The 25,730-nt window shown below is 42.3% G+C and overlaps 1 protein-coding gene across 1 annotated transcript in view; it reads right to left on the bottom strand.

Annotated features, from left to right (window-relative positions):
* Positions 1-25,730, bottom strand: part of whrnb (whirlin b) — a 163,324-nt gene that overhangs the window by 20,006 nt on the left and 117,588 nt on the right. Inside the window, exons 5-8 of the mRNA XM_078249619.1 lie at positions 14,714-14,988; positions 13,979-14,282; positions 13,707-13,841; positions 6,072-6,257 (exon numbers count right to left, since the gene is read on the bottom strand). Coding sequence (XP_078105745.1) covers positions 6,072-6,257; positions 13,707-13,841; positions 13,979-14,282; positions 14,714-14,988 — 900 coding nt within the window. The remainder of the gene's footprint in view (positions 1-6,071; positions 6,258-13,706; positions 13,842-13,978; positions 14,283-14,713; positions 14,989-25,730) is intronic.

Below are 25,730 nucleotides of genomic sequence, written 5' to 3'. Positions count from 1 at the left end.
ATCTGCTAACAGGGCGGTGGCTAACATAGCGACAGATGCTAGCGCAATCCCGAACATGGAGGACTTGAGCGCTCAGGTCTTGGAAAAGCAACGAGGTGTGCTTGAATTGGTGGTCTACAGCGCAGTGAAGGGAGCGCTAACGGAAGTTGGTGCCTCACTGCAACACATCGGGGCAGAGCTTGAGACACAGGGAATTATGGTGCGTGATCTGATGCAACCTGACTGCGGCGCATTCACGATCCAGCCGCATCGGGAGCTTGAAGTGGCACAGCACAAGCTACATGCTAGGGGCACCCCGGACTTACTTATCTACCCAGCCACCCTGAGAGTGACCCATGGAAGGAGAGAGTTTGCCTTCACTGCAGCCACAGATGCGGGACGTTTTCTGTCGGGAGTTGGATATGGAGGACGCAGCAACATTCACACAAGCCGCTCCGCACCGGGGCCTGTTGCCGACGACGGAGCCAGAGGACTGTTTGGTGCTGGAGCCGGTGGCGGGGCCGAGGCTGGCGGACCCAGCAGCTGTGGGCTAACGGTGTCTGGGCTACCGTGCTAAGGTTTGTCTTGAGGACACTGTATGTAAGTTTTGGAGCCAAGCTTTAAAGGAACATTTAACCAAACTGAAAGACAATGATACATGCTGACTGTCCAGTTTATAATTTATGTTTGTTAACATTTAACCAGACTGAAAGAACATGAGAAATGCTGACTGTTACTCCACCCAGGTTGGTGTGTTTTTCACATAGCTTATTTCAGAATTTGATAGCTGATTGAGACCTAGTTTTAGGGTTTTTGTAACACCGTTCATGTTTAACATAAGAAGTTCACCAGACCTGTTTCAACGTACCTGTGACTTTAGACAGGAGGGGCATTAGTGGGCTAGAGTTTACGCAAGCTGCGTTTGATGTGGCCACGTATCTTACAGATAGGGGATGGGGTCTGCGGTCTCAGAGGGTTAGGGGATTTATTTTATTATATTATTCCGGTAGGGTACGCGAGACATGTATGCGTTTCAATTTTGAAAATGGCTGAACTTTCAATCCTTTCAGTTAACATCAGGGGGCTAAATGGGCCGATCAAACGAGCTAAATTTCCTGGACTATCTAAGAAGGAAGAACATAGACGTGGCGCTTATACAAGGAGAAAGATTTAGGATGTGGCAATTTAATAATTCCCTTCTTCTGAACAGCCTTTGATGCAGAATTTAGAGCCAAACTGGCTGAGTTTATATCAATCAATACTGACTCAGTTTCTGACCCTGCATTTATTTGGCAGGCAACTAAAGGATTTATTACAGATTTCACATCTTCCTTCACGGTCAACTTGAAGAGGAAAAGAGAAGCAAGGATTGCAGAGTTGGAAAAATGCTGTAAATCTTTAGAGCAGTCTCTTAAGACATGTTTTTCTTAAATCTACACATACTCTTTTAGTCACAAGTGAACAGAGCTAAAAGAGTGAGGCAAAATTATTATTTTAATGGCTGTAAACCAAGCAAATAGTTTGCTCTGAAATTAAAACAAAGTGAATCCAGAGCTACTATCAACAGCATCCGCACAGACCGAGGTATCTCAACAAATCCTAAAGATATCAGCGCCACTTTTCAATTCTGCTATTCAAAGTTGTATGAGTCCTCCTGCAACCCAGATCCGACACAGTGCCAGGAGTTCCTAAAATAACTAAACCTGCCTCTTCTTGACCCAGAGGCGGCAGAAGAACTGGGTCAAACTATAACGTTAGAGGAACTTAAATCAGCATTAAAAACAGTTAAGAAAGGGAAGACGCCAGGGTTGAATGGAATTCTATCAGAACTTCTTCTACAGTACTTTGACATATTAGGAACTACCAGTTTACAAGCTTTAACCTCAGCCATAGAGATGGGTACTTTTCACCAACAAACCAACACTGCGCTAATTTCTGTTATACCCAAAAAGGGCAAAGATCTTACGGATTGCTCAAATTTCAGGCCCATCAGCCTCATCGGGACTGATATTAAGCTTTATTCCAAAGTCTTGGCACTCCGCCTAGAGCGCTTTATCGAGAAGCTAGTTCACACCGACCAATCAGGCTTCATACCAAAGCATCATGCAGACAATGTACGCAGACTATTTCATGTAATAGAAGAAGTCAAAAACCTTCCAACAACAGCAGCAGTTTTATCAGTGGATGCGGAAAAGGCTTTCGACCACCTAGAGTGGAACTACTTGGACAAGTAATGGAAAGGCTTGGTTTGGGGGCCAAATTCATTGACATAGTGCGTACTTTATATGCGAATCCCACGGCCATAGTCTCAACCAATGGCTTGCATTCTCAGCCATTTCCCATCGAGCGGGGCTTGCGACAAGCTCTCCCATGCTGTTTGCAATCTCTCTTGAAGCGTTAGCCCAAGCCATAAGGCAAAATTAAATCTGTAATGTCCAGATTAAATCCAATAGCAGCTCAATATCATTATTTGCAGATGATATTTTGTTGTACATCTCTTATCTTGAGGACTCTATTCCAAAAATTCTTAAGTGCATGAGTTTTGGAATAAAACAACATCAATAATAGCTGAGGTGATAGGATGTTGAGTTCCTACTGACCCAATTGTTTTGTTACTTAATGACGACTCTAAATTACACCTGCTTGGGAAACAGAAGAAAATTTGGCTAGCCGGCTCAACTGCAACCAAGAAAATGATAGCTCAACAACGGCTCCCCACTCACTCGCTTTGTATAAAACAGTGGTTGGTGTATTTTCTAGACATAGTTATGCTTGAGGTCTCTACAGCAAGGATTAACAAAGCCAAATCATCAACTACCAGCCTATGGGAAAGCACAGCAGCATAAATATCAGACTTAATGACCTCAAACCGACAAGAATTAGAGGAGAGTGATTAGGCAAGGTGTGGTTTCTGTTTGTTTGTCTGTTTTTTTTCCCTTGAGACCGCAGAGGGTGGGGGGTGGGAGAGGGTTTTTGTTCTTGTTCAATTTGTGTTTCTCTGTTCTATGCATCATCTGATATTACCACATTATATTATATATCACATTGTGGAATTTGTTTTGTATGTCTGAAGGTGCCAATAAAAAGTTTATCACAAAAAAGAATTAAACTTAGCACAAAAAGTAAGGAAATTTGTGTTTGGTAGATTATTTTTCTGTGGTAACAATGCTTTTTGGCAATAAATCTTATACCGTTGGAAAGCCTGTTTAGTTCCCTTTGAAATGATGCCCCATTTGTAATTGTATTTGTGGGATGAGCAGCAGTGCTAAGTATGTGGGTTGCGCCCATGAAAAATTTGCCAAATCTTCTCTGCCATTACCCTTCACCATCAGGCCCGTTTGCACTGGTATCGGCAACACGTGCACTGGAACCTGAACATGTGGAGGAACGTTATGTACAGGGATGAGTCCAGATTCTGCCTACGGCAGTTTGACCGTAGGGTCAAAGTGTGGAGAAGACGCGGAGAACGCTATACTGATTGCTGCACCGATAGAGTAACACCTTTTGGTGGAGGCAGTGTGATGGTGTGGGGCGGCATCTCCCTCACTGGAAAAACGAGGCTTGTCATCATTGGAGGCAATCTTAATGCAGAGAATATGAAAACACAACAGCAAATAGGAAAACATGATAGCAAATAGGAAAACACGACAGCAAGTATGAAAACACGACAACAAATATGAAAACACGACAGCAAATAGGAAAACACGACAGCAAATAGGAAAACACGACAGCAAATCATTAAACACAACGGCATTAACTTCTACCGGAAAAGGTAGGGCCTATCTAGCAGAGGACCCTCCTGACTGGACAGACTGACAGACAGTCTCTCTGTTAAAAGTAGGCGCGTTTCTGTGTTTTTCACCTCTCCTTCCTGTTAAAAGACAGACAGTCCGTCTGTCCAATCAGAAGGGTCCGTCCTCTGCTAGATAGGCCCTACCTTTTCCGATAGAAGTTAATGCCGTTGTGTTTGAAAATTTCTTGGTGTTTTCATAATTGCTGTTGTGTTTTCATATTTGCTGTCGTGTTTCCTATTTGCTGTCGTGTTTTCATATTTGTTGTTGTGTTTTCCTATTTGCCGTTGTGTTTTATGATTTGTTGAAGTGTTTTCATATTTGCTGTCGTGTTTTCCTATTTGCTGTCATGTTTTCATATTTGCTGTCGTGTTTTCCTATTTGCCGTTGTGTTTTATGATTTGTTGAAGTGTTTTCATATTTGCTGTCATGTTTCCTTATTTTCTGTCGTGTTTTCCTATTTGCCGTTGTGTTTTCCTATTTGCAGTTGTGTTTTCATATTTGCTGTCATGTTTCCTTATTTTCTGTCGTGTTTTCCTATTTGCCGTTGTGTTTTCATATTTTCTGTCGTGTTTTCCTATTTGCCATTGTGTTTTATGATTTGTTGAAGTGTTTTCATATTTGCTGTCGTGTTTTCCTATTTGCTGTCGTGTTTTCATATTTGCTGTCGTGTTTTCATATTTGCCGTTGTGTTTTATGATTTGTTGAAGTGTTTTCATATTTGCTGTCATGTTTCCTTATTTTCTGTCGTGTTTTCCTATTTACCGTTGTGTTTTCCTATTTGCAGTTGTGTTTTATGATTTGCTGTTGCGTTTTTCTATTTGCTGTTGTGATTTGCACTTCAGGGCCGCCGTAGCCTTTAGTAGCTAGTTTCTTTTTTATATGAGCCCAGGTTAGCTTAGCCTTGTAACAGTAAAAATAACTATCATCAGCATACACTAAAATATCACATTTTCCACACACAGAAGGTAGATCAATAATATACATGCTGAACAGGAATGGGCCCACAACAGAGCCTTACAGGACACCAGTTAATGAACATAGGGGATTAGATCTATAATTATTAGAGATGCACCGATTACAACTTTCTAGGCCGATTCCGATTTCCGATTTTCATTGAGTTAGGCCAGCCAATACCGATTTTAGCCGATTCCGATTAAATTTTTCTAACCACTTTACAGCACACACAAATATTTATTTTCTATCTTTTCTTCAATAGAACATTTTGAACAGATAATGGATCACTATAAAATAGAACTATATAACTTACTCCTGGTGTGGGAAATTCACACACCTCTAAAGTGCAATGTTAGAACCATTTCCTTCTTTTCACATCCTATATCCAACTAAAAAAATTTGATTTTGGTTTTTAGTGTCATCCCTCCACGCCCTACTTTTTACTTGCAGGTGTTGCATATTGCAAACTTGTTATCTTCTGCACACACGCTAAAGAATTTCCAAGCTACAGCTGACATGTTGCAGGTTAATTCACGAGGTTCCCTACATTTTCACCCCGCGAGAGGGTACGAGCGACACACAGCAGAAAAGTTGAGAGAAAGGAAAAAGAGACTGCGCTGTCGCGTCTGTGTGTGTGTGGGTGCGTGCGTGCGTCCTTGAGAACTGTAACTCGTCTAACTTATGTTGTCAGTTAATTGTAGCATTGACCGGCATGAAATCGGCATATGTCAGACTGACCTGCCGGTCGCCGGTCATGGCCGAACACGTGAAAAATGGCCAATTCCGGTCACCGGCCGGTCTATCGGTGCATCTCTAATAATTATCGATATTAACAAGTTGGGAGACGTAGGATTTGGTAAGTTTGAGAAACTATATGAAAATTGATTTTGCATTGACCTGATGTTTTTTTCTCTAAGTGAAAATTTAACAAAAGTCAATTCAATATTCTGATCTCAATTAATGGCTTTTTAACTAATGTGTATTAATCATTAATAAAGTTATCCATTACAGCTTTTAAACCATTTATAAAGGGTGCCTTATTAGAAAGTGGTTCCAAAACTTGTATATATCAAATTCCCTAGCCTGGTTCCCGACATCTGAGTTGTTGAGACAACATAATCATTTAGTCTTATTGTCAGGCTATTTATTCCCACATTCTGATACATTCAACCTTTATTTTCTCAATATACTTTCTTAACATGATTTAACAAGCTCAAAACTTCTGATACATTCAACCTTTATTTTCTCAATATACTTTCTTAACATGATTTAACAAGCTCCCTTTTAGACCCCACATAGACGTGTAGAGTCACCCTGCCAATGCTGCAGGCTGCGGCACTGTACCTTTGCATGTGTGTTAAAGAGCTCAAACAGAGCCATGGCCAGTGGCTCCACTCCTATGTGTCCCTCCTGGTATTCCTGCAGGTAGTAGGCCATGGTCTGCCTCTCTGGCTCCGTCAGCAGCATATAGGCCTGCTGATCCAGAGACACCTGAGCACCTGGTGGGCCCACACCTCTGTATACTGCTGGCTGGATGGACAGATAGGTCAAAAGATTAAAAGAAAATTCAAGAGAGAAAATAAATGAGGGCCACACAGATAGGAAAATAAAAGTTATATAACTCTACAACCCCAGAAGAATGCAAATAGAACGTCTTCAGACGTGTGCAGAACTTTCATCCCCCTTCTTCTCATCCTGTGCACATGGCTGTGAGCTAAGGGGAAATGCACCACTTCAAAGCTGCAGGGCAAGTCAGTCAGAACTTTTTTTTGTTTGCCTTTTAGACGCCATCATATTTTTTTAAGCAGCTCAATTTAGAAAAACAGCTTTTCTCACTGTTAGTAGATAGACTGAGTTTTAGGCGGTCCTGCGGCTTTTATGCCGACTGTGAAATCTTTGTATGGAATAAATAGGACTCTGCAAGGGGGAAAGCTGTTGGGAAAGATTTTCCCTCCCACAAAAGTTTTAGCTGAAAATATGGCAAAACAAATAAACAGTTCATAAGATGGTGGAAATGGAATGTTTAAAAGCCTCTGCGTGATATGCTTCAATGTTAAGACTTGCTTCAATGTTGAACAGCTCTGTGATGATGAAGATGAAGTTTACCTTGACATGCAATGATAAATGAGACTGCAAAAGGCCAAAAGCTATTCTCTGTACTTTAGGTCATAGTTGATAGTGAACATTTTTTAGGATGTTTTCATCATCAACATCTCAGTTTGTAGATACATTTATTATCAATGTTTCATTGGAAAGAATAAAGAGAGAGAGCGAGAGAGAGAGAGAGAGAGAGAGAGAGAGAGAGAAATTTGTGCAACTCTCAGATGTCCTCTAAATTATGGCGTGTCAGCAGTCATGTTCTAACCAATCAGATCCCCAGAGCAGGGGCCTTAATTAATATACAGCACTAACAAGCTGCTTTGTGATAACTATCCCCATTTGAGTCACTATAATACAAGCCTTGAATACTACGTCTTGTCCCCCCGAACCCATTCAGCTTTCAGAGCAGCATCATTTATACACTGTCCTTCATTAACGGTTACCCAGCGGTTGTTAAAATGCTTGATGGACATGCATTAAATCATCATGGCCACCCATCCAATCTCAAACTACAAAGCACATTAGACCTCAACTACCTGGGGCACAAAAATTTGACCTATCTCTTAAGAATAGCTGCTTAATTATAGCAGAGCCTTTGATGGTTGGTTTTCTGCACATATTAGCATATAGCTCAGCTGTTTACAGTATCAACGGAGATCAATTAACCCTCTGGGGTTGAGAGCTCGGCCAGTGGAGCTCAGTAGGATTATAATACATTTATTTAATTCATGTATTTTTCATTTAATGGCTTTACGAGTTTTCATCATACAGGCAAGGCAAAAATATTGACACAAACCTTTTAATTTACACTTTCCAACGTGTCCACTGCCAAATAATATGTTTTTTAATGGTATGTGAATTAAATAAAAAATAAAACTTTTACATCACTCCGTCATAGCAGGTACAATTCCACAGACACTGTCAGTCATGTGAATGCCATACATACAGTTTAAAGAGGCAATATGTATTCGGAGGGCAGTAATGCATGCCTGCCATGTCTTACCTTCCCTAATATAGGTGTAGCTTTGGCTGAAGATGGTCTGCAACAAAGAAGAAAACAATGTCTAGCATACTTAAGAAACAAATTATATTCATTCTACAAAACAAGTTAAATTGAGAGTAACACATAAAAGTAAAAGCATCAACATACATGCCTCACCAATTCTTTTTTAAGTATTATTATTTTACTAAAAAAAACAATGTACAGACTAACACAAAATGAATCCCTCTCAATCAGCACTTATTATGACCCACTAGAAGCGGTTTCTTTATCTGCAGAGACCCTGCCCTCTGCCTGTATTTTCTCTTTTCTTTTTCTGTGTGAGACATTTATGGAGCCTTTGGGGCCCACATGGGTGTGTAACCCCCAGCCAACGGGCTGCACAAGGTCCACAGCGTGGATGAAGCTCTACATTCGCACAAAATCCGGCAATGTGGCACCTTCCCATGGATGTGTGGGTGTGTTTATTTGTGCTTTAGAACGTAACCAGCGTGAAACACTCAGAAAGTAATGTTTTGTTCCTCCTGATTTACTGTGTCCCTCTCTTCATTCACTCCTTAGTCCGCTCGACCACTGCTGCTCTCTCTCTCTGGCTTGTTAAGCCGGGGATGAGGGGCCAACTTTGAACTCTGTGTGTTCACATACTGCTCGATGATGTTTTAAGCCCCCACCGTTGACTTCAAGGCAGCGCTGCGACCGTCGACTTCAAAGGCACCTAACCCTAACCCTTAACCATAACCCTTGCCTAACAAGCAGGGTTGCCTGGAAGACAACGTTGGGGGCTTAAAACACCAAACACCTCACATACTGTAATGGGACATCTCCAATGGCAATGGTCATTTCCACGCTTCCCATTCATTGTCTATGTGAGCAGCTGAGCAATGCATTCTGGTTGCGTCTGGTACCAGTGACTTTCCAGAAGCGAGACGTTAAATTGTTGGCTCCGTTAAATTGTTGGCTCCGTTAAATTGTTGGCTCCGTTAAATTGTTGGCTCCTCATTTGCATAAAGTTGGGGTCCAGGTGACATTATGCAAATCAGAGGCTTCCAGCTTGAAGGAGAATTCCGGCCAATTTTTACGTTAATCTTGATTGCTATAGCTACGCGAGTACTTTCGATAGAAAAAACCCCGACCCGAATCAGTGCAGGTAACACGGAGAAGCTGCAGCTATGTACTACAAGCGTCCCCTGAGCTAAAACCGCAGTGGTTGGGGCAAGTTTTAGAGTGCCTTTGTGCCTCTTAACAGACACAAAATGCAATTAATATGTCTGTGCCACATGAACAGGGCCCTTACGTGTCAACAAGATGCGTTTTCAACTCAGACATTGTTTAAATTCACCTACCCTGGTCCCTGTCTCGATCCTGCCGGTAGCTAGCTTGCCCTGCTAGCTGATAGCCGTTAGCCGTTAGCTGCTAGCTGCCGTCCGGTGAGTGTATTCAGACAGGCTTCTGTGATAAGCATCCCAATAAAAATCCACGGAGCGGCGGTGGTGTGGCTATGTCCTCCAGAGGACAGTTCATGTCACGTCTTGAAGTGTATTCCCTCCTAAAATAAACAGTACTGCGGTAGTATCTGTTAGCTGCTAGCTGCCCTCCGGTGAGTGTGTACAGCCAGATAGCCGTTAGCTGCTAGCTGCCGTCCGGTGAGTGTATTCAGACAGGCTTTTGTGATAATCATCCCAATAATAGTCCACGGAGCGGCGGTGGTGTGGCTATGTCCTCCAGTTACTGAAGGCTAGCTTTAGCTTGCGCTTGGAGCAGCAAGTTCATCTGCCTGTTTCCCCTCTGTCTGTCTCGTTCTTTCCAACTCTTGTGAGGCTAGTTCTTCGTCTGTATACTCGGGTTCGAATAAATAAGGACGACCATCAAACTCAAAAGTCTCTTCCGTGTGTTGTATATGTGCTATATTCTCCATAGTTACGTTACTCCAAGCTTCTTCCCACACTACGCTCCAATCTGCACACTACTGTTTACCTCTTCCTGCTACAACTGAATTCCCAGGAGACAGCGCAATGCTACAGCTAAGCTTCAGTAACGCTATTACTGTGCAAGCCACAGACATCGTTTATCCCGTTTCCATGTAGTTACATAGTCACTGATATGGTCATAACCACTACAGTGCTCAGTTACCTATTTTGAGGGGAAATAATCTAAACCTTTCGCTGCGAAGGCATGATCTGTCCAATGCAGGACATCCACCAGACCACAGGCGCTCCATGGATTGTTATTGGGATGATTATCACAGAATACTGGCTGAATACACTCACCGGACGGCAGCTAGCAGCTAACGGCTAACAGCTATCTGGCTGTACACACTCACCGGAGGGCAGCTAGCAGCTAACAGCTACTACCGCAGTACTGTTTTATTTTAGGGGGGAATACACTTCAAGATGTGACATGAACTGTCGTCTGGAGGACATAGCCACACCACCGCCGCTCCGTGAATTTTATTGGGATGATTATCACAGAAGCCTGTCTGAATACACTCACCGGACGGCAGCTAGCAGCTAACGGCTATCTGGCTGTACACACTCACCGGAGGGCAGCTAGCAGCTAACAGATACTACCGCAGTACTGTTTATTTTAGGGGGGAATACACTTCAAGACGTGACATGAACTGTCCTCTGGAGGACATAGCCACACCACCGCCGCACCGTGGATTTTTATTGGGATGATTATCACAGAAGCCTGTCTGAATACACTCACCGGACGGCAGCAAGCAGCTAACGGCTAACGGCTATCAGCTAGCAGGGCAAGCTAGCTACCGGCAGGATCGAGACAGGGACCAGGGTAGGTGAATTTAAACAATGTCTGAGTTGAAAACGCATCTTGTTGACACGTAAGGGCCCTGTTCATGTGGCACAGACATATTAATTACATTTTGTGTCTGTTAAGAGGCACAACGGCACTCTAAAACTTGCCCCAACCGCTGCTGTTTTAGCTCAGGGGACGCTTGTAGTACGTAGCTGCAGCTTCTCCATGTTACCTGCACTGATTCGGGTTGGGGTTTTTTCTATCGAAAGTACTCGCGTAGCTATAGCGATCAAGATTAACGTAAAAATTGGCCGGAATTCTCCTTTAACTTGCCACCTCTCGAAAACTCCTGAAAATGTAGTGAAAAAAAACAAAAAAAACTGCTAGTGGCACGCCCATCAAGCGTCCAATGCTGGAAAGCGGGGTGATCCCTGCTGTCAAAAAACGCCTATGTGGACATGTACCATCAGATACCTACTACGTATTATACCTTTAAAACACAACAACATCACGTTCAAGCCCAGCCTAAGGCAGGATCGAGGCAAAGTGAGTCAAATGAGGGCCATCTCTCAGGGCTCGAAAACGGATGAGATATGAAAGATGGATGAGTGAGAGCGAGAGAGGGGGGTCTCAACACATTGATTTGCTGTCAAATGTAAAGGTTTTTAATGGACCCCCCAGTGATGGACCGATAGATGAGATTTTGTTCACAGGACCATATGGCAATGTTTCTGTTGTTACTGATTTGGTTTTAAATGAACTGAATGAATGAATCAATCCCCAATGATTTTGTTTCGCTTCTCCACAGATTCCAAATTGATTGATTCATTTGGAATTAAAATACATGCTCTAAAATGTTTCAATGGACCTTCAGGCTGGTCTGATTAAAATAAAAACAGTTGCTTGTCAGTAGAAAAAAATAGTATTCAACCCAGATCTGTAAACCACATGGGGAAACAAAGAAGCACAGCTCAGATATCATCTACAATGATGTTTCTATTCCAAAGTACGAGGTCGTGATTTGTTTTTAAATATAAGCTTTAAAGGGTGGATTTACTGACTCATATGAACTGATTTACCGTGGGTTGAATGTGCAGCAAGTAAGCGTTACTACATTACAGCGTAATACGTCTGGTGTAGGAAATGTCTTTATCGTCACTGCACTGCATTTTTATAAACACATCTGGTGTACACATTCAGGTGCCGTCTTGCCGTCGCACAATAGACTACAACTACCAAGTAGAATAGCCATGCGCTACTGATTCACCTCACAACAAACAAGCACACAGGCCCTCACCTACGGGTTCCATATTAGGACCTCCTCAGCCGCCAGAATCAGGTCGTAGACATTAGATGATCAGACGTCAGATCTCCAGAAAAACAGCCTTGAGTCTCAGGAGTCTGGCGAAAAGGCATTGGGTCTAGGATAAATGGCCTCAAGCATCAGGCGGAAAGGCATCTGGTCTCAGGGTAAACGGCCTCAGATGAAACGGCTTCATTTAATGTTCTGCTAAGATTATACATAGAAACTATCCCTCAAATATTTAAAAAAGATGTGGATGTCAGTTGTTCTTTTTGTGGTATATACCCTGAAGACATTTTTCATTAATTTTGGAACTGTTCTTGCTCAAACAATTTATGGAAAGACATATGTACTATGTATTTACCAATTACACTTCTGCTCAAACAAACCAATATTATATTACCAACCTTACTATTTTATTAGTTGAATGGCATATTCATAAATGTAGTACTGAAAATGAAACCAAACAATATATACACTACCGGTCAAAAGTTTGGGGAGAGATCAGTTGCATTGTTTTTTTTAATCAGGGCAGCACATTATGTGCTTACATAATTGCAAAAGGGTTCTCGACTGTTGACGGCTGATCTTTAATGCAATATTTACATTGCCCATTATCAGCAACCATTCATCCAATGTTCCAAAGGCACATTCTGTTTACTAATTTGGCTTACTGAGAAAGCATTGGAGAACCCTTTTACAATTATGTAAGCACATAATGTAATCTGAAAACTGCTGCCCTGGTTAAAAAAACAATGCAACTGATCTCAGCTGGTATTCTGTCTATAATGGAGTGGAATGGAAATTTCTAAGTGACCCCAAACCTTTGACCGGTAGTGTATAAACTATTAATACTAAAAAAGAAAGCAATCAAAACGCTGAATTTATGTGCTCCCTATACCATCTTTATTTACAGTTTTTCTTCAATCGCTTTGGCACATTTACTGAAACAAACTTACAATTTTCAAAACTTTAAGTACACTCCTCAAACCACATGGTACATTCAGCACATTGTTCGTTGAGTGAAGAGACTCTCCACAGAGTTACATATTCCATATGTACGGGGGGACTGACCCACTGGGGCAGTTGACGTGGATATTACTTTAAGACACACCACTACGTGGCCCATGCTTGGGCATAAAAGGCCCAGGTGTGCATGGGTTCACTGATTTGCATTGACTGGAACGGTATCCGAGCTGCCTTGCCCTGGAGAGATAGTCTCTTCACTCAGAGAACCAAGGTTATCTTGTAACTACCTATCTCTCTACAGAGTTACATATTCCATATGTACGGGGGACAGTGTAAGACACCCCGTGAGAAGACAAAGGAGACACAATGCTCCCCCACGCTCCCCGGGATACTAGACCCTGATAATCGAATGAGATGTCCCCGCCTGGTGAGTGATAAAAACAGTGCATCAAACAAAAAGAAGAACCCTGTGACTTTTTTTTTTAACGCTATATACAAATATACAAACCCATCCTATCACACCCCAATGCCTAGGCTGCAGACGCAGCCTTCAGCATGGCAAACCCTGCAAGATGCAAAGGTAAGGCGTGAAAGGATGGAGGCCGCTCAGAAGGCCTGCCTTTTGCAGGGCCAACTGACAAGGATACCAACATCTCCCTGGCCGGGCCAATGACCTCACTTAGCACAGGGGCGTGGCCGACATGTCAGCTACTGCGCAGCAGCACTTAGCACCTGTTCCCCAAAGGAGGGTCCAGCAGCCACATTTAAGCAATATAACCTAGTTACCGTTACCTCTGAGAGGCCGGCACCCTGCCACAAGGCCCAAGAGATCACCATACCCCATAGAGTGTACCCTCACCCCTACTGGGATTGGAGCACCACTGGACATAGCCCCGAATCGGTGATCCAGCTCCAGCTCACCGCCTTCTCGAGGAGGGCAGAAGGATCGCAACGGCACTGATTGGTTCAGGTGAAAATCCGAAATCACCTTAGGCAGAAATGCTGGGTTCGGAACGCAAGATCACTCCTGCGCCGTCCATCAGAAATTGACAGCAACTCTCATGTACCATGAGAGTCTGTAACTCTTAACTGTTAAGCCGATGTTATTGCCACCAGAAAAGCGACCTTGAGTGACAACCACTTGAGGTGCGCTGATTCTGTGGGCTCAAAGGGCTCTTCCCGCAGAGCAGCCAGCAGCAGGTACCATGAGGGGAGGGCCAACCTCCTGCCATGTGGTGCAACGCCCTTGCGGAACTGCGCAACGAGGCTGCAGTCCTCCGCAGCCAACCTATTACCTGCATTGTGAGCGGCCTTGATTGCTGCTACCATGCCTCCAAGGGTTGACGTTGACTTGCCTGCATCAAGCAAGCCTTGTAGATATCGGAGCATCTCTGGGGCCGAGCAGGACAGCGCATCAACATGATTGGCCCTACACCATGCAACAAAGATGTCCCAGCGATATGCGTCAGCCGCTCAAGTCGATGGTGCCCGAGCGCTCTGCATGGTCGCAACCACCGATTGCGTGAGCCCCATGCCTAACAGGCTGGCCCTATCAAGGGCCAGGCCCAGAGCTTGAGTCCCCAATGAAAGGGATGGAACAGGGACCCCTGAGCCTAACTCAGAAGGTCCCGACGTTCGGCGCCACCAGGATCAATCTCACATCCTCCACCCAGACCTTCTGCAGCAGGGTTGTAAGAAGACTGAATGGGGGGAAAGCCCTGACCTGACCCCCCCACACACACACACACACACACACACACACACACACACACACACACACACACTCCCCACAAATAGAACTTAATTGTATTCCTGATTTTCATTGCAAATACTCATTGTAACTCAGTATAATGTACTCACCTTGTACTGCAGGTACTGGCACTGGCACTAACGTGGATGCCAGCATTGACAGTGGGGTCGGTGAAAGAACTTGTGTTAGCTGTAGCATTGGTCTCAGCTATGGCCTGACTGCAGATCCATTTGGTTTCATCCACCACTGTGCGTGCATGAGGCAGACGACCCACATCCCTCACCTTCATCCGCAGGTGCCGACCTGTTTTGAGGATGTGAACTGCCTCATCATGGGAGATGGTAACAAAACTCTGACCGTTCAATTCCAGGATCTGGTCACCCACCTGCAACAGACCATTTTAATTAAAAATAATCACTACAAGCTCGTCGTCCTTATGTAAACCAACTGTAGACAGACACAGACATCAGACACATTATATGAAAAACTTTAGATGTCCTCTTTACTGTACCTTCCTTTAAGAAACTACAGAACATCGCCAGAAGACTGGATCACACTTAAAAGATGGTATGCCCATTTACAGGTAAACTTTGCATCGGCATTCATAAGGCAGTGACCGTCTTGAGTTTGACTCGTCTTGGGTCTTGAATCACACTCATTTCAGCCTCCAGGCTTCATTCTGGCCTGTCTGTGTTCGTTTTCCAACACACACACACTGAATACAAGGCCCACCCTGCTAGAGAGAATACTACTTCTGGGGCACTGCGCTGTGGATACCCTGCTGCCTCTTGCGTCTGGTACTTGTTGATTTGTTCATTACCATGAGTGTTACATTGTTTGTAGGTATGGATGCGCCTAATCCCGCACTGCACTAAAAGCAACCATGGACTTGGCTTATTGGTGTACGACTGGACTGCTTATAGTGATTTTAAAACAATGTCTCGCCCATGGACTCTATCATGACCATGTCACTGGCGTGGCGGGTGGAATCCAATATAGCAGAGAATTCCTCCTACTGATATGCGATCGTTTATCTACGGATCATGCAGCCATAGTAAATTCCATACCAAACTATCTAAGGACCTACCCAAAGAAATGGACTAAGTGCAAACAAGGATCAAAAGGGACTACTCGGCGAAGACTGAGGAGACTGAAAAACTAACTTTCTCTGCCCGTCATGCTGCTCATCAACGCCCAGTCCCTAAAAGCGAAAACCGATGAGCTAACTGCAAATATCTGCCACCTGCACGAGTACCGGAGCGCCTGTGTCATGGCTATGACAGAGATATGGTTGGACAACAACATCATGTCCAACGAGGTGGGACCCCTCAGCTTCTATGTGTTCAGGACTGGCCGGGACCCTACAATCACTAGGAAGACCCGTGCGGGTTCTGTCTACTCATCCACATATTATCAGTATGTGGACTGTCCCTCCAGCAAAAATATGTTTTTAGACCTATGTTATGGAACTGTCAAAGACGCCTACTCTTCATCATTGCTCCCACCACTAGGGGCATTTGACTGGGACACTTTTAAATGCCCTGATATAAATGAACAGGTAGAAACAATATCTGACTACATAAATTTCTGTGTAGACACAGTCATACCCATACAAACCACTGGTTTGCTGGTCACACAAGCAGCTATGCTATAGTCAAGTTTGTCTTTCTTAAGGCCATATTCTTTCCAAATGACAAGCCCTGGATCTCCAATAAATTAAAGCATCTTATACCGTAATTGAAAAGAAAAAAACATACTGGAATCAGGATGACACAGCCAAAAGGGACATACAGAGACAGATTAAAAGACAAATACAGCTGGATAAGTACAGTTACAGACAAGATTGAGGCAACCCTGGTGTCAGGCAACTCCAGTGAGGCATGGCAGGGGATCAAGACCATGACCAATGTCCCACACAAGGGCAGAGGGAAACCTTCTCTGATCCTGCCTGGAGGTGAGGGACTGGAAAGAGCAAACCAGCTAAACAGCTTCTTCCGTTGCTTTGAGAGTGGCAGCGATGCTGGGGCTGGCATCGTGCTGTCCCCTCCACCCCCTGCATCTGTCCTAAACATCAGACAATTGGATGTCTTTCACCGTTTTAGTCGCTGTAATCAATGGAAAAGCCTTGTCCCTGACAAAATCTGTGGTAATATCCTTAAGCACTGTGCAGAACAGTTAGCCCCTGTGTTCACTGACATTTTTAACTCCTTTCTTATCCTCTGTAAAGTCCCTATCCTGTAGAAAACATCTACAATTATACCCGTGCCAAAACTGCCAAGACCCACAGAGTCTAATGACTTCCGACCAATAGCGCTGACTGGTCAGTCAAAATAAGATAGATGTCCAACTGGCCTGGTCATACCCAAGGGTGTATAGTGTATTGTAGTGTGTGATGTATGTTCTTCAAGTTATGTCTGTTGGTGTCTGATGTAGGGATTATTTGTTTAAATCATATGTCTGATGTCTTGTCATGAAGTGCCCTGCGACTGTGCCGCAAACCCAACTGCACCACGGGGATAATAAAGTTATCTACTACTGTTTTCTGTTGGCTGACTAAACTTCCTTTCATTTATCTCTCTGGAATTATTCATGCAAAGTGTGCAAAGTCTCCGAAAAGTCACTGTCTTCCAGGCTCGGATTACTAAGCTTCTGGAAGGGCTACAAAGGTACTAGTCTATATCAACAACTTTTTATTTCTGGGATGGTTCAGGTGCTGCCAAAACTCGGTCGATTTATGAGGACTATGGTTAACTGCTCCTCAGATCTCTGCAGGGTAAATCAAGACAGCTAGCTAGAATATCTGTTGAATCTGAGTTTTCTGTTGCACGACTAAAACAACCTTTGTACACATACATGGTCCACCAAAACAAGTTACTTCCTGAGGCTATTTTGCAGAAGCACCGTTGCTCTTTCTGGCGCTTAGCACCGCCCAAGACGATTGTGATTGGTTTAAAGAAATGCCAATAAACCAGAGCACGTTTTTCTCCCATCTTAGAATGCTGTGTGGACTAGCCAGACCCTCCTTTGCAGCGCTGTGGAGGAAGGCACCAAACCACTTGATGTAAAGCTAAAGCTGTTAGCCACACAGCTAAAAACATGGCGAGACGCTGGGTTCAAAGATCGTGAAGCAAAGCAGAGATTTGTGAGTTGATTTTTTGATTCATAATTATTTATTTATTTAACAAAGACAAAGACTTCTGGATGGCCTACAATTGATAGAAGTTTCTGCTTTCTTCTGCTTATAAACCCAAAAAAGTAAGTCTCTACACTGTATTGATATGGAGATATTAAATATGATATAAAGTATGTAATGTCTAAGGCGTTGACACACCAAACAGACGGCAAAAAACTAGTGGCGACTCTGGCGTCGCCTGTCTCCTTACAGCGCCTTTGTCTTGGCCAAAAAGTTGCACTTGAACACACTGCAAAGACTTCAGCGGATGGCCGCCAACTACCAGTGTTGGGGAAGTTACTTTTAAAAAGTAGTGTTTGCTCGTTACTCGTTACTTTTACGTTACTTTTGAAAGCAGGCATCTCTGGCAGAGACTGAAGTTAATTATACAAAAACTGTCTTTGACCATAAAGCCAATCTATGGTTTATCAGTGGTGTCTGAACTACACTGCAGACTGGATTCTCTACTCACAGAGTTCCGGCTTATTCATTATGAAAGAGTCCAGCACGAGTTGAATGCAGGCAGGTCATAGCCGTTACATGGTGTTAGTGTATGTAACGTCTGTATCGACTTGTACCGGTCGCGCAGCCACGATGGTCCGTGCATTGTCGTAGACACATGCAACCTCTTTTCTGGAAATCCACAGCGGTCCGCTGCGTGTAGCCTATGTATGAGCCCATCTCCACCACATCCATCTGTGAGGTTGTCAGCTTTATGTCTGCCTGGCATGCTCTGTTTGTAGGACAGCCAATCTAACCGCCAGTCCTCAGCGATGTAGTGGCATGTGTCACATAGCTCTCCGCTCAGAGCGCCATCCAGCAAAAAGCCACAAAGCTTAAAACGCTCTCAAAATTTAGCACTGGCTGCAGCATTGCTCTGCTACCAGCCTCTGTCACGTACCGTGTGGATCTTGTGAGCGCGCAGCTGAGAAGGCAGTGTCGCTGTCAAATCCATCCCTGGGAAAAGTAACGTTGCGGCGAATTGAAAAAGGAACTACATTTTGTTACCAAATTTTCATTTGTTACCAAGTTTGTAATGCGTTACACTACTTTGTAACGCATTACACACAACCTGGCCAACTACCACGTAGTTCTGCACCTGCGTGAGGGGAAATAACTCTCCATGCCAGCAGGAGGAAGTAATCTATTCGTCACTGGGAGATGGCTAACAATCATCCGTTTGCAAAGTAGTCTCCATGTGGTGGAGAAGTAGAGGGACTAACCACAATGCAGAGGGAGAGCGAGAGAGAGAGGTCTAGTCTTTATATTACAGTTTTTCTCAATCACTTTGACGCAATCGTCGAATGACTATTAAACTTCATCAAACTATATGACTATTTAGACTATTAGGTCAGTTGTTCACATGACTAAAGTCATTTATAGTTACTTTGGCACAAAATGCATTGAGTAAGCCTTGCAGATCAAACTATTTTGCATTCATTTGCTATTGAATCATATTATTCTCAATTATACACATGTTCATTGTGTAAATCCCTACATGCTAAACTGAGGAACCAACAATCACAATAATCTGTCACATATACTGTATATTAGATACATAATAGTTATGCGGTATTATTGTAAAAGTTTTCAGATGAATAGATGTAAGCTATATGTGGAACAATACAATTTCCTCACAATTAAGAGCAACCAAACGCAAGCAGGTGACAGGTAAGGATATCACAGCAGATTGTTGTAGGGGGTGGCTGCGTCATGCCAAAAGTTTTTCCCTCGTTGCACTGCAAGGGAGGATATCAGGTGTGATGTCGATAAAATGTTGTGGCCAGACAGAGAGGAGAGATTGGATGACCCTTGAGGTTGATACATTTGCCGTATATTTTCTTTTTTCTTGCATATCTTGTTCAACAGTTCCTGATAATTTTACTCGTTTTCTGTACAAGCTTTCTTAATGTATTTGTGGTTGGCTGGTGTGTACATACAATGAGAAAGTATAGTGTGTGCCATGGCTGACATCAATACTATTCAGCTGCCTAAATACACAATGTTGGGCAATATTACAGAGGGTAACTATCACCCATTCAGAGTACACTGTCATTTGACAAGATGTCTTTGCATTTTGACTGTCTTGGTCCAAGCAATGACAAAGGAACATTTTGTTTTGATGGCAATGATTTATTCATTGATGAATTTATTTACATTTGAACCAGGAGTTAATTATTTTTATTGAGTAATCACCTTCTGCAGGTCACATAGAGTGATGTGCTGAATGTACCACGTGGTGTGAGGATTGTACTTAGAGTTTTGACAATTGTAAGTTTGTTTCAGTAAATGTGCCGAAGCAATTGAGAAAAACTGTAAGTTTAACAGTATAGGACATTATTTTTTACATTATAGGACAGCAACTCCCTTCCACAAACAATGAATGGACTGCACACTACCAGTGAATGAACACATATCTGAGACCTGGAGTGGTGAAGAGAAACCACCCACTATATTTCTTTTTATATACTATGTGCCTCCTCTCTTTCACCATCTCTGCTTGCTCCCTCTTTCCTGATTTTACATTTTCTTTCATGAGATGTCAAAAGCTCAGATTCTGCAACATTACAAGTCAATTCTCCATGGTAAAAAAGTACCTCTTCATCTCTCTGTCAAAGAATCTGTGAAATGTCACACTGCATCTTTCAAGGGACAAGTTTGAAATTTGTAGAATGCTTTTCAAAGCTCTGCTTTTTAATCTTCATTCTTTCTGTGCAATGCTATTTTTTCCAGGTGTCCCAATTTGGTTTGGACTAATAAGGAATCAAATCATATTTTTTCTCCCAAGTAGGACACAGTGTGATATCATGAAAGCCATATTGAGGTTTTAGCCATATTGTTTACAGGTAGGAAACATTATCTTCTGTTGTTCTTGCCTCAGGCAGGTTTAAAAATAGCACAGAGTTAGAGTGGCCTGCTTGTTGAGGCAGAAAGCTGAACTGAAAGCACACAGCAGATATTTAGCATGGCTAATAAAGCATTTTTTGTAGACCTGTCATGGCAGCGAATTCAACTGCCTAACAGACGGGTTTAGCAGTCTAATAGGAATCAGGTGGCAAGAATGCTAACAGGTTCATCAGAATCAGGTAGCAGATGTTAGCAATGACAGCTGACACAGGGCCATAAATCTTTACATCAACAACTCATTTAATCCATTACTAAGATTTAAAGGACCATCCCAAAGTGTGTTATGTTATATGTTTCAGGGTGTTATGCCACAATCAAATGTACTTTACATTGCTGCTGGCCGTTTAGATAGTAAATAAAAAGATTTTTAGGGTTTTTCTACATTTCATTTCCACTCCAATTTCCACTACTTGAAAAGTAGATATAGTTTGCAGCATTCAAAAATGCTGACTAGTTGCATTACTAAATGTGTTAAATTCATTAAAACTACAAAAAGAATTGATAAACTTTGGTTTACTACCTCCCATTTCTACCTTTGTTTTCTTTTTCCTGTGCTGTCCAGGCAAGAGGAAATGGGAACAGTAGCATCAGACTGTCCTGAGGGAGATGCAGGTGGCAGATTTAGAGCAGCAGGAGCTGCATCAGGGGTCGAACCGGACAAAACATGAGCAGCATTTTTTAGATGGCCTTGGACGATGTGGCAAGAGCGGGGGAGCTAGAAGTGGCCTTGAAGAGGGAGGAGAATGCACAAACTGCAGCCTTCAATCAGCCTTCCTCAGTACACTGGGCCAGCTTGTGCAGGCATAAAGTGGCCGGCGGGGTGGGGCTGAAGTACCCCTGTTGAGCTGCATCACAGCTTCAGTGTGTGCATGGACCAGTGTTGTACAACCACACTACTGTGTTGTTCCAGTCAGTACATTACTCCAAACGCAAAATCCCATTGGTTCCCCCTGTACTCACCTGTGTGCAGAAGGCAGGCAACAGTGGCACAAACCAAGAACGTTGGCAAGTCTGATAATAATTTAATTGTAAAATCATGTTACATACACTTATCATTTCTTTATCTTGCTTAAATTCACAGGGTGTATAACAAGGCCCGGGAGAGAAAATTACTGTGATGTCCACAAATCCAAAGCAGAGAAGGTAAGGTAAGATAGTAATGATGTTAAATAAAGCTATGTACATCTAATATCTTATGTGTTGATGTCTATGAATTTGTCTTAAATAGAAGCACACTATACAAAGACAACAGTGGAGAGTTGCTGGATCTGTCTGTCCTCAAAGTGCCAGAGATCTACAAGAACTTCACCCCTGTTTCTGCACCATCACCTGCATAATCCAAGTGATAAAAGAGAGAACAAACTATTGTGTTCTCTGCTTACATGAATAGGTGCCTGTAATGTCTGCCCACATATACAATCAATTCAATAAATGTTGATAAGTATCACTGATATTTCTTAAATCATTGTAGTTTTTCAGAGCAATAAGATAGATTATTAAAGCCATGTTCATATTTGCAACAAATTAAAACCCTTATGAAGGCAAATAGGTTTTTCATGTTCTGTAATCTTTATAAAAAAAAAAAACAGTACAATTAAATTTACCAGAGTGGACACTTGCAGGAACGGCTTTAATTTACCTTGTCAAAACAATGAGTAATTCATAACAAACTGCACAATATTTGACACAAAACCTAAAAAGCGTATGGTTCATACTCCTGTGAAGCAGTACACTTTGCCTGTAGGATTTACTGTAGCAGGAACATTGATATTGGCAAAGAGATAACCCAGGTACAGGTGAGTTTGTGAGCAGGGTTATGATATGAACTAAAATAAAGATAAGATAAGCCTAGTGTTCACAAGAGGGATAATTCATGTATTGCAACACAAGTTAAGAATAATTGAATTAAATAGGAGGTATATACAACTAGTAGAAGATAAATTAGCTATACAAGAGCAATTAAGGTAAAGTTATGAGGTAGTAGCAAGCTAAAGTGATGTATAATCAATAGCAGTGAGTCAAGTCAACAGTGTACACCAGAATAATATATATTGTGATTAAGTAATGATTCTTAGTGTTGTCTGTAGCCTACTAATATAACAAAACTAGTAACTAATAATATAGTGTATGATGCAGTATGGAGAACAAACATGGTGACAGGGTGACTTCTAGCTTTCATGGGTTGGTGATAAGACACTGTGCTGCTATGATGCAGCATTGGTCAAGCCCTTCAGCCTCAACTGGAAGAAAAGAAAAGAAAACAAAATGCTTGTTTTTTCTGTTCAGTTTGCTTTGTATTCATTAAATTAAAAAAAACTGCTATTTAAGTAGCAAATCATTTCTAGATCTGTTTTTATTATAGTGATAAAATTGTACTTAACATTACAACGTTTTATACAGACTGATATGAATCCATCATTTTCAAACTAATGTTATATGAAGGAATGAAGACTAAATTCTGATGAACAACACACAACAGTGATGCAAAAACGGACATAAACAATCCAGTTTCTGGTGTTCTTTCAGTTATATTACAGTTTAGGTTTTACTATTGGCTCTAACATGAAATTAGCCAAATCCCCAGGAACAAGGTTAACCAAACAAGGAAAAAATACAAAGTGGGGTCATTAAATACACACATATTGTCCGTCATATGTTGTTCAATCTAGCTAAACTATAAAGAAAATGTATTTGTTTACAGACATCAAGCTAGGCTATATGCTAGCATGTCTGAAATTAGCCACATCCCCAGGAACATGGTTAACCAAACGAGGAAAAAATACAAAGTGGGGTCATTAAATAATAAAATAATAATAATAATAAATAATAAATACACACATACTGTCTGTCATATGTCGTTCAATCTAGCTAGCTAAACTACCGGTATAAAGAAAAGCTATTTGTTTACGGACATCAAGCTAGGCTAGCTATGGCTAGCGCCATATGCTATGTGCTTAATTTATGTTACTCACCCTCATAGTTGTGTACGTAACTTGATATGTCCCACTTCAAAGCTTTCTCCCGTTTCCTGATGGGTGCAGGTGAAAGTGCGTCGACCATTCTGTGCACATTATTGACATATACTAATAATAAAGCGATGGACGGTAAATAGCGTAAATAAACTTGGGTTACAGCTCCATGGTTACAGAGGAGCCCTCCGCAACGGATGTTCTAACATAAAACGAACGGACCCTCAACGGGGGCAGGGATCATTTCATTGGTCAACACTACAGCTGGCATTCTATTGGTTGCTGAATTTTGATAGGGTTGTCACACAAACAAGCCGAGAGCGCAGGAAAAATCCGAGAGGAGATTTGCAAGCGCGCAGAATCAGCCTGAGTGCAAGGAGAAATATCTGAGTCCAAGCACAAAGTTTGAGCACAAGCACAGCAAATCCAAACGCGAGCAGTGACTATTTGAGTGTGAGAGCAAGGTTTTGAGTCCAAGTAGAAAGTTTGAGCACAAGCACAGCAAATCCAAGCGCGAGCAGTAACTATTTGAGTGTGAGAGCAAGGCTTTGAGGGAAATTATTACAACATCTGAACATAATATTAGTGAGAAATGCTCTCAAATTGAAATAATGCGCTCTTGAATAAAGATAGGAATATAACTCCATATAGTATCATCATGGTTTCCTATTTAAAGGGCTTTGGCATTTAATTGACCTAATAGTCAATCTTGATAACCTTTAACCCTCAAGCCCAATTTATGGTCCTACGCACAGGGCCTCCTCTATTCTACGCTATACCCTAGACCACAACAACTGTAATTGGCCTGCTTTACCATGGATTGGTAAGCGTTGTATTTCCCCCTACAAATTTCCGGTTTCTCCTTCTCTATAAAAAACATGAAATCAAGGAGAGGGTTAACCTTTCCTGCTACATCTTTTCAACCGTGGTCAGAAAGCAGTCAGAAAGTAAGTAGGCTATGGTGTATGCTCTGCGTAGAGCCCCCGCAGAAACACATATCCCGCTTGACCCTACCAACATAACATACAAGGACTACCAACTAAGAATAAACTACTGTAAACAACTATTATTGCAAAATGTAAACATATTTATTCTCAAAACTCATATAACTTCAGTTATGTAATTAGTATAATCTGAAAAAAAACAATTGTTTAAAAAAAACTACAGTTAACTCGTATATTATGTAAAACAAAAATATAAATGGCCCAGGGAGGTCCGTGACTGATACCCACTGGGACCGTGCTCTGGCCCCTGCGATGACCTAGTGAACGTGGGGCTAGTATTTTTGCACATTTGTCACAACGAACAAAGTCCAGTTCATTTCCATCTTTGTCACAAACAATTGAGAAACTTCTCTAAATGTCAGACTTGCTTTGCTTTGTTTTTGTGTTGGAAAGACCTCGTTTGAGGTTCTTTTCCACATCATTTATTGACTCCATCCTGTCGCTAGGCTACATCCCGATCCCGCAGTGTTTTTTTAGCGACCCATTCCCGCCCGCAGCATTGTTCAAACCGCCCGTTCCCGCAAGATTTGCATTCCGGCGGGACCCAATCCCAATGCAGCCCTCTATTGCGTTCCAGAACTTCATGCCATAGACAGATATGCACCTGCTTTTCATCACTGTGTTACAGGTAGGTTGTTTCAAATTGAGTTCTTCTCTGAGGGCATAACCCCCTTCTCTTTCTCTAAACATGGTTTGTATGTTGGGAGGAAGTAGGTTATTTCGAGCTTTATACAGAACTAACGCAGTTTTCTGTTTCACCAGGTCCATGAATTTCAGTGTTTTTGACTTAAGAAATAATGAATTAGTATGATCATTGAAGCCAACCTTATTCACAATTCGTATTGCTCTTTTCTGAACTGTGCACACTGTCTGTAGAGTGGTTTTGCAGGCATTACCCCAGATCTCAACACAGTACGTTAAATAAGGTAGAATCAGCGTGCTGCAGAGAGTGTTCATAGATCTGTGGTTAAGAAGGCGTCTGACTTTACTCAACAACCCAGTGCTTCTGGAAATTTTGGCTCTTACATGTTTTACTTGTGGTTTCCAACTGAATTTGTGGTCTATTATTACCCCT

The sequence above is a fragment of the Sander vitreus genome, chromosome 5 (assembly GCF_031162955.1).
Source record: "Sander vitreus isolate 19-12246 chromosome 5, sanVit1, whole genome shotgun sequence".
Taxonomy (NCBI): domain Eukaryota; kingdom Metazoa; phylum Chordata; class Actinopteri; order Perciformes; family Percidae; genus Sander; species Sander vitreus.
This window is presented reverse-complemented; position numbering and strand designations above follow the sequence as displayed.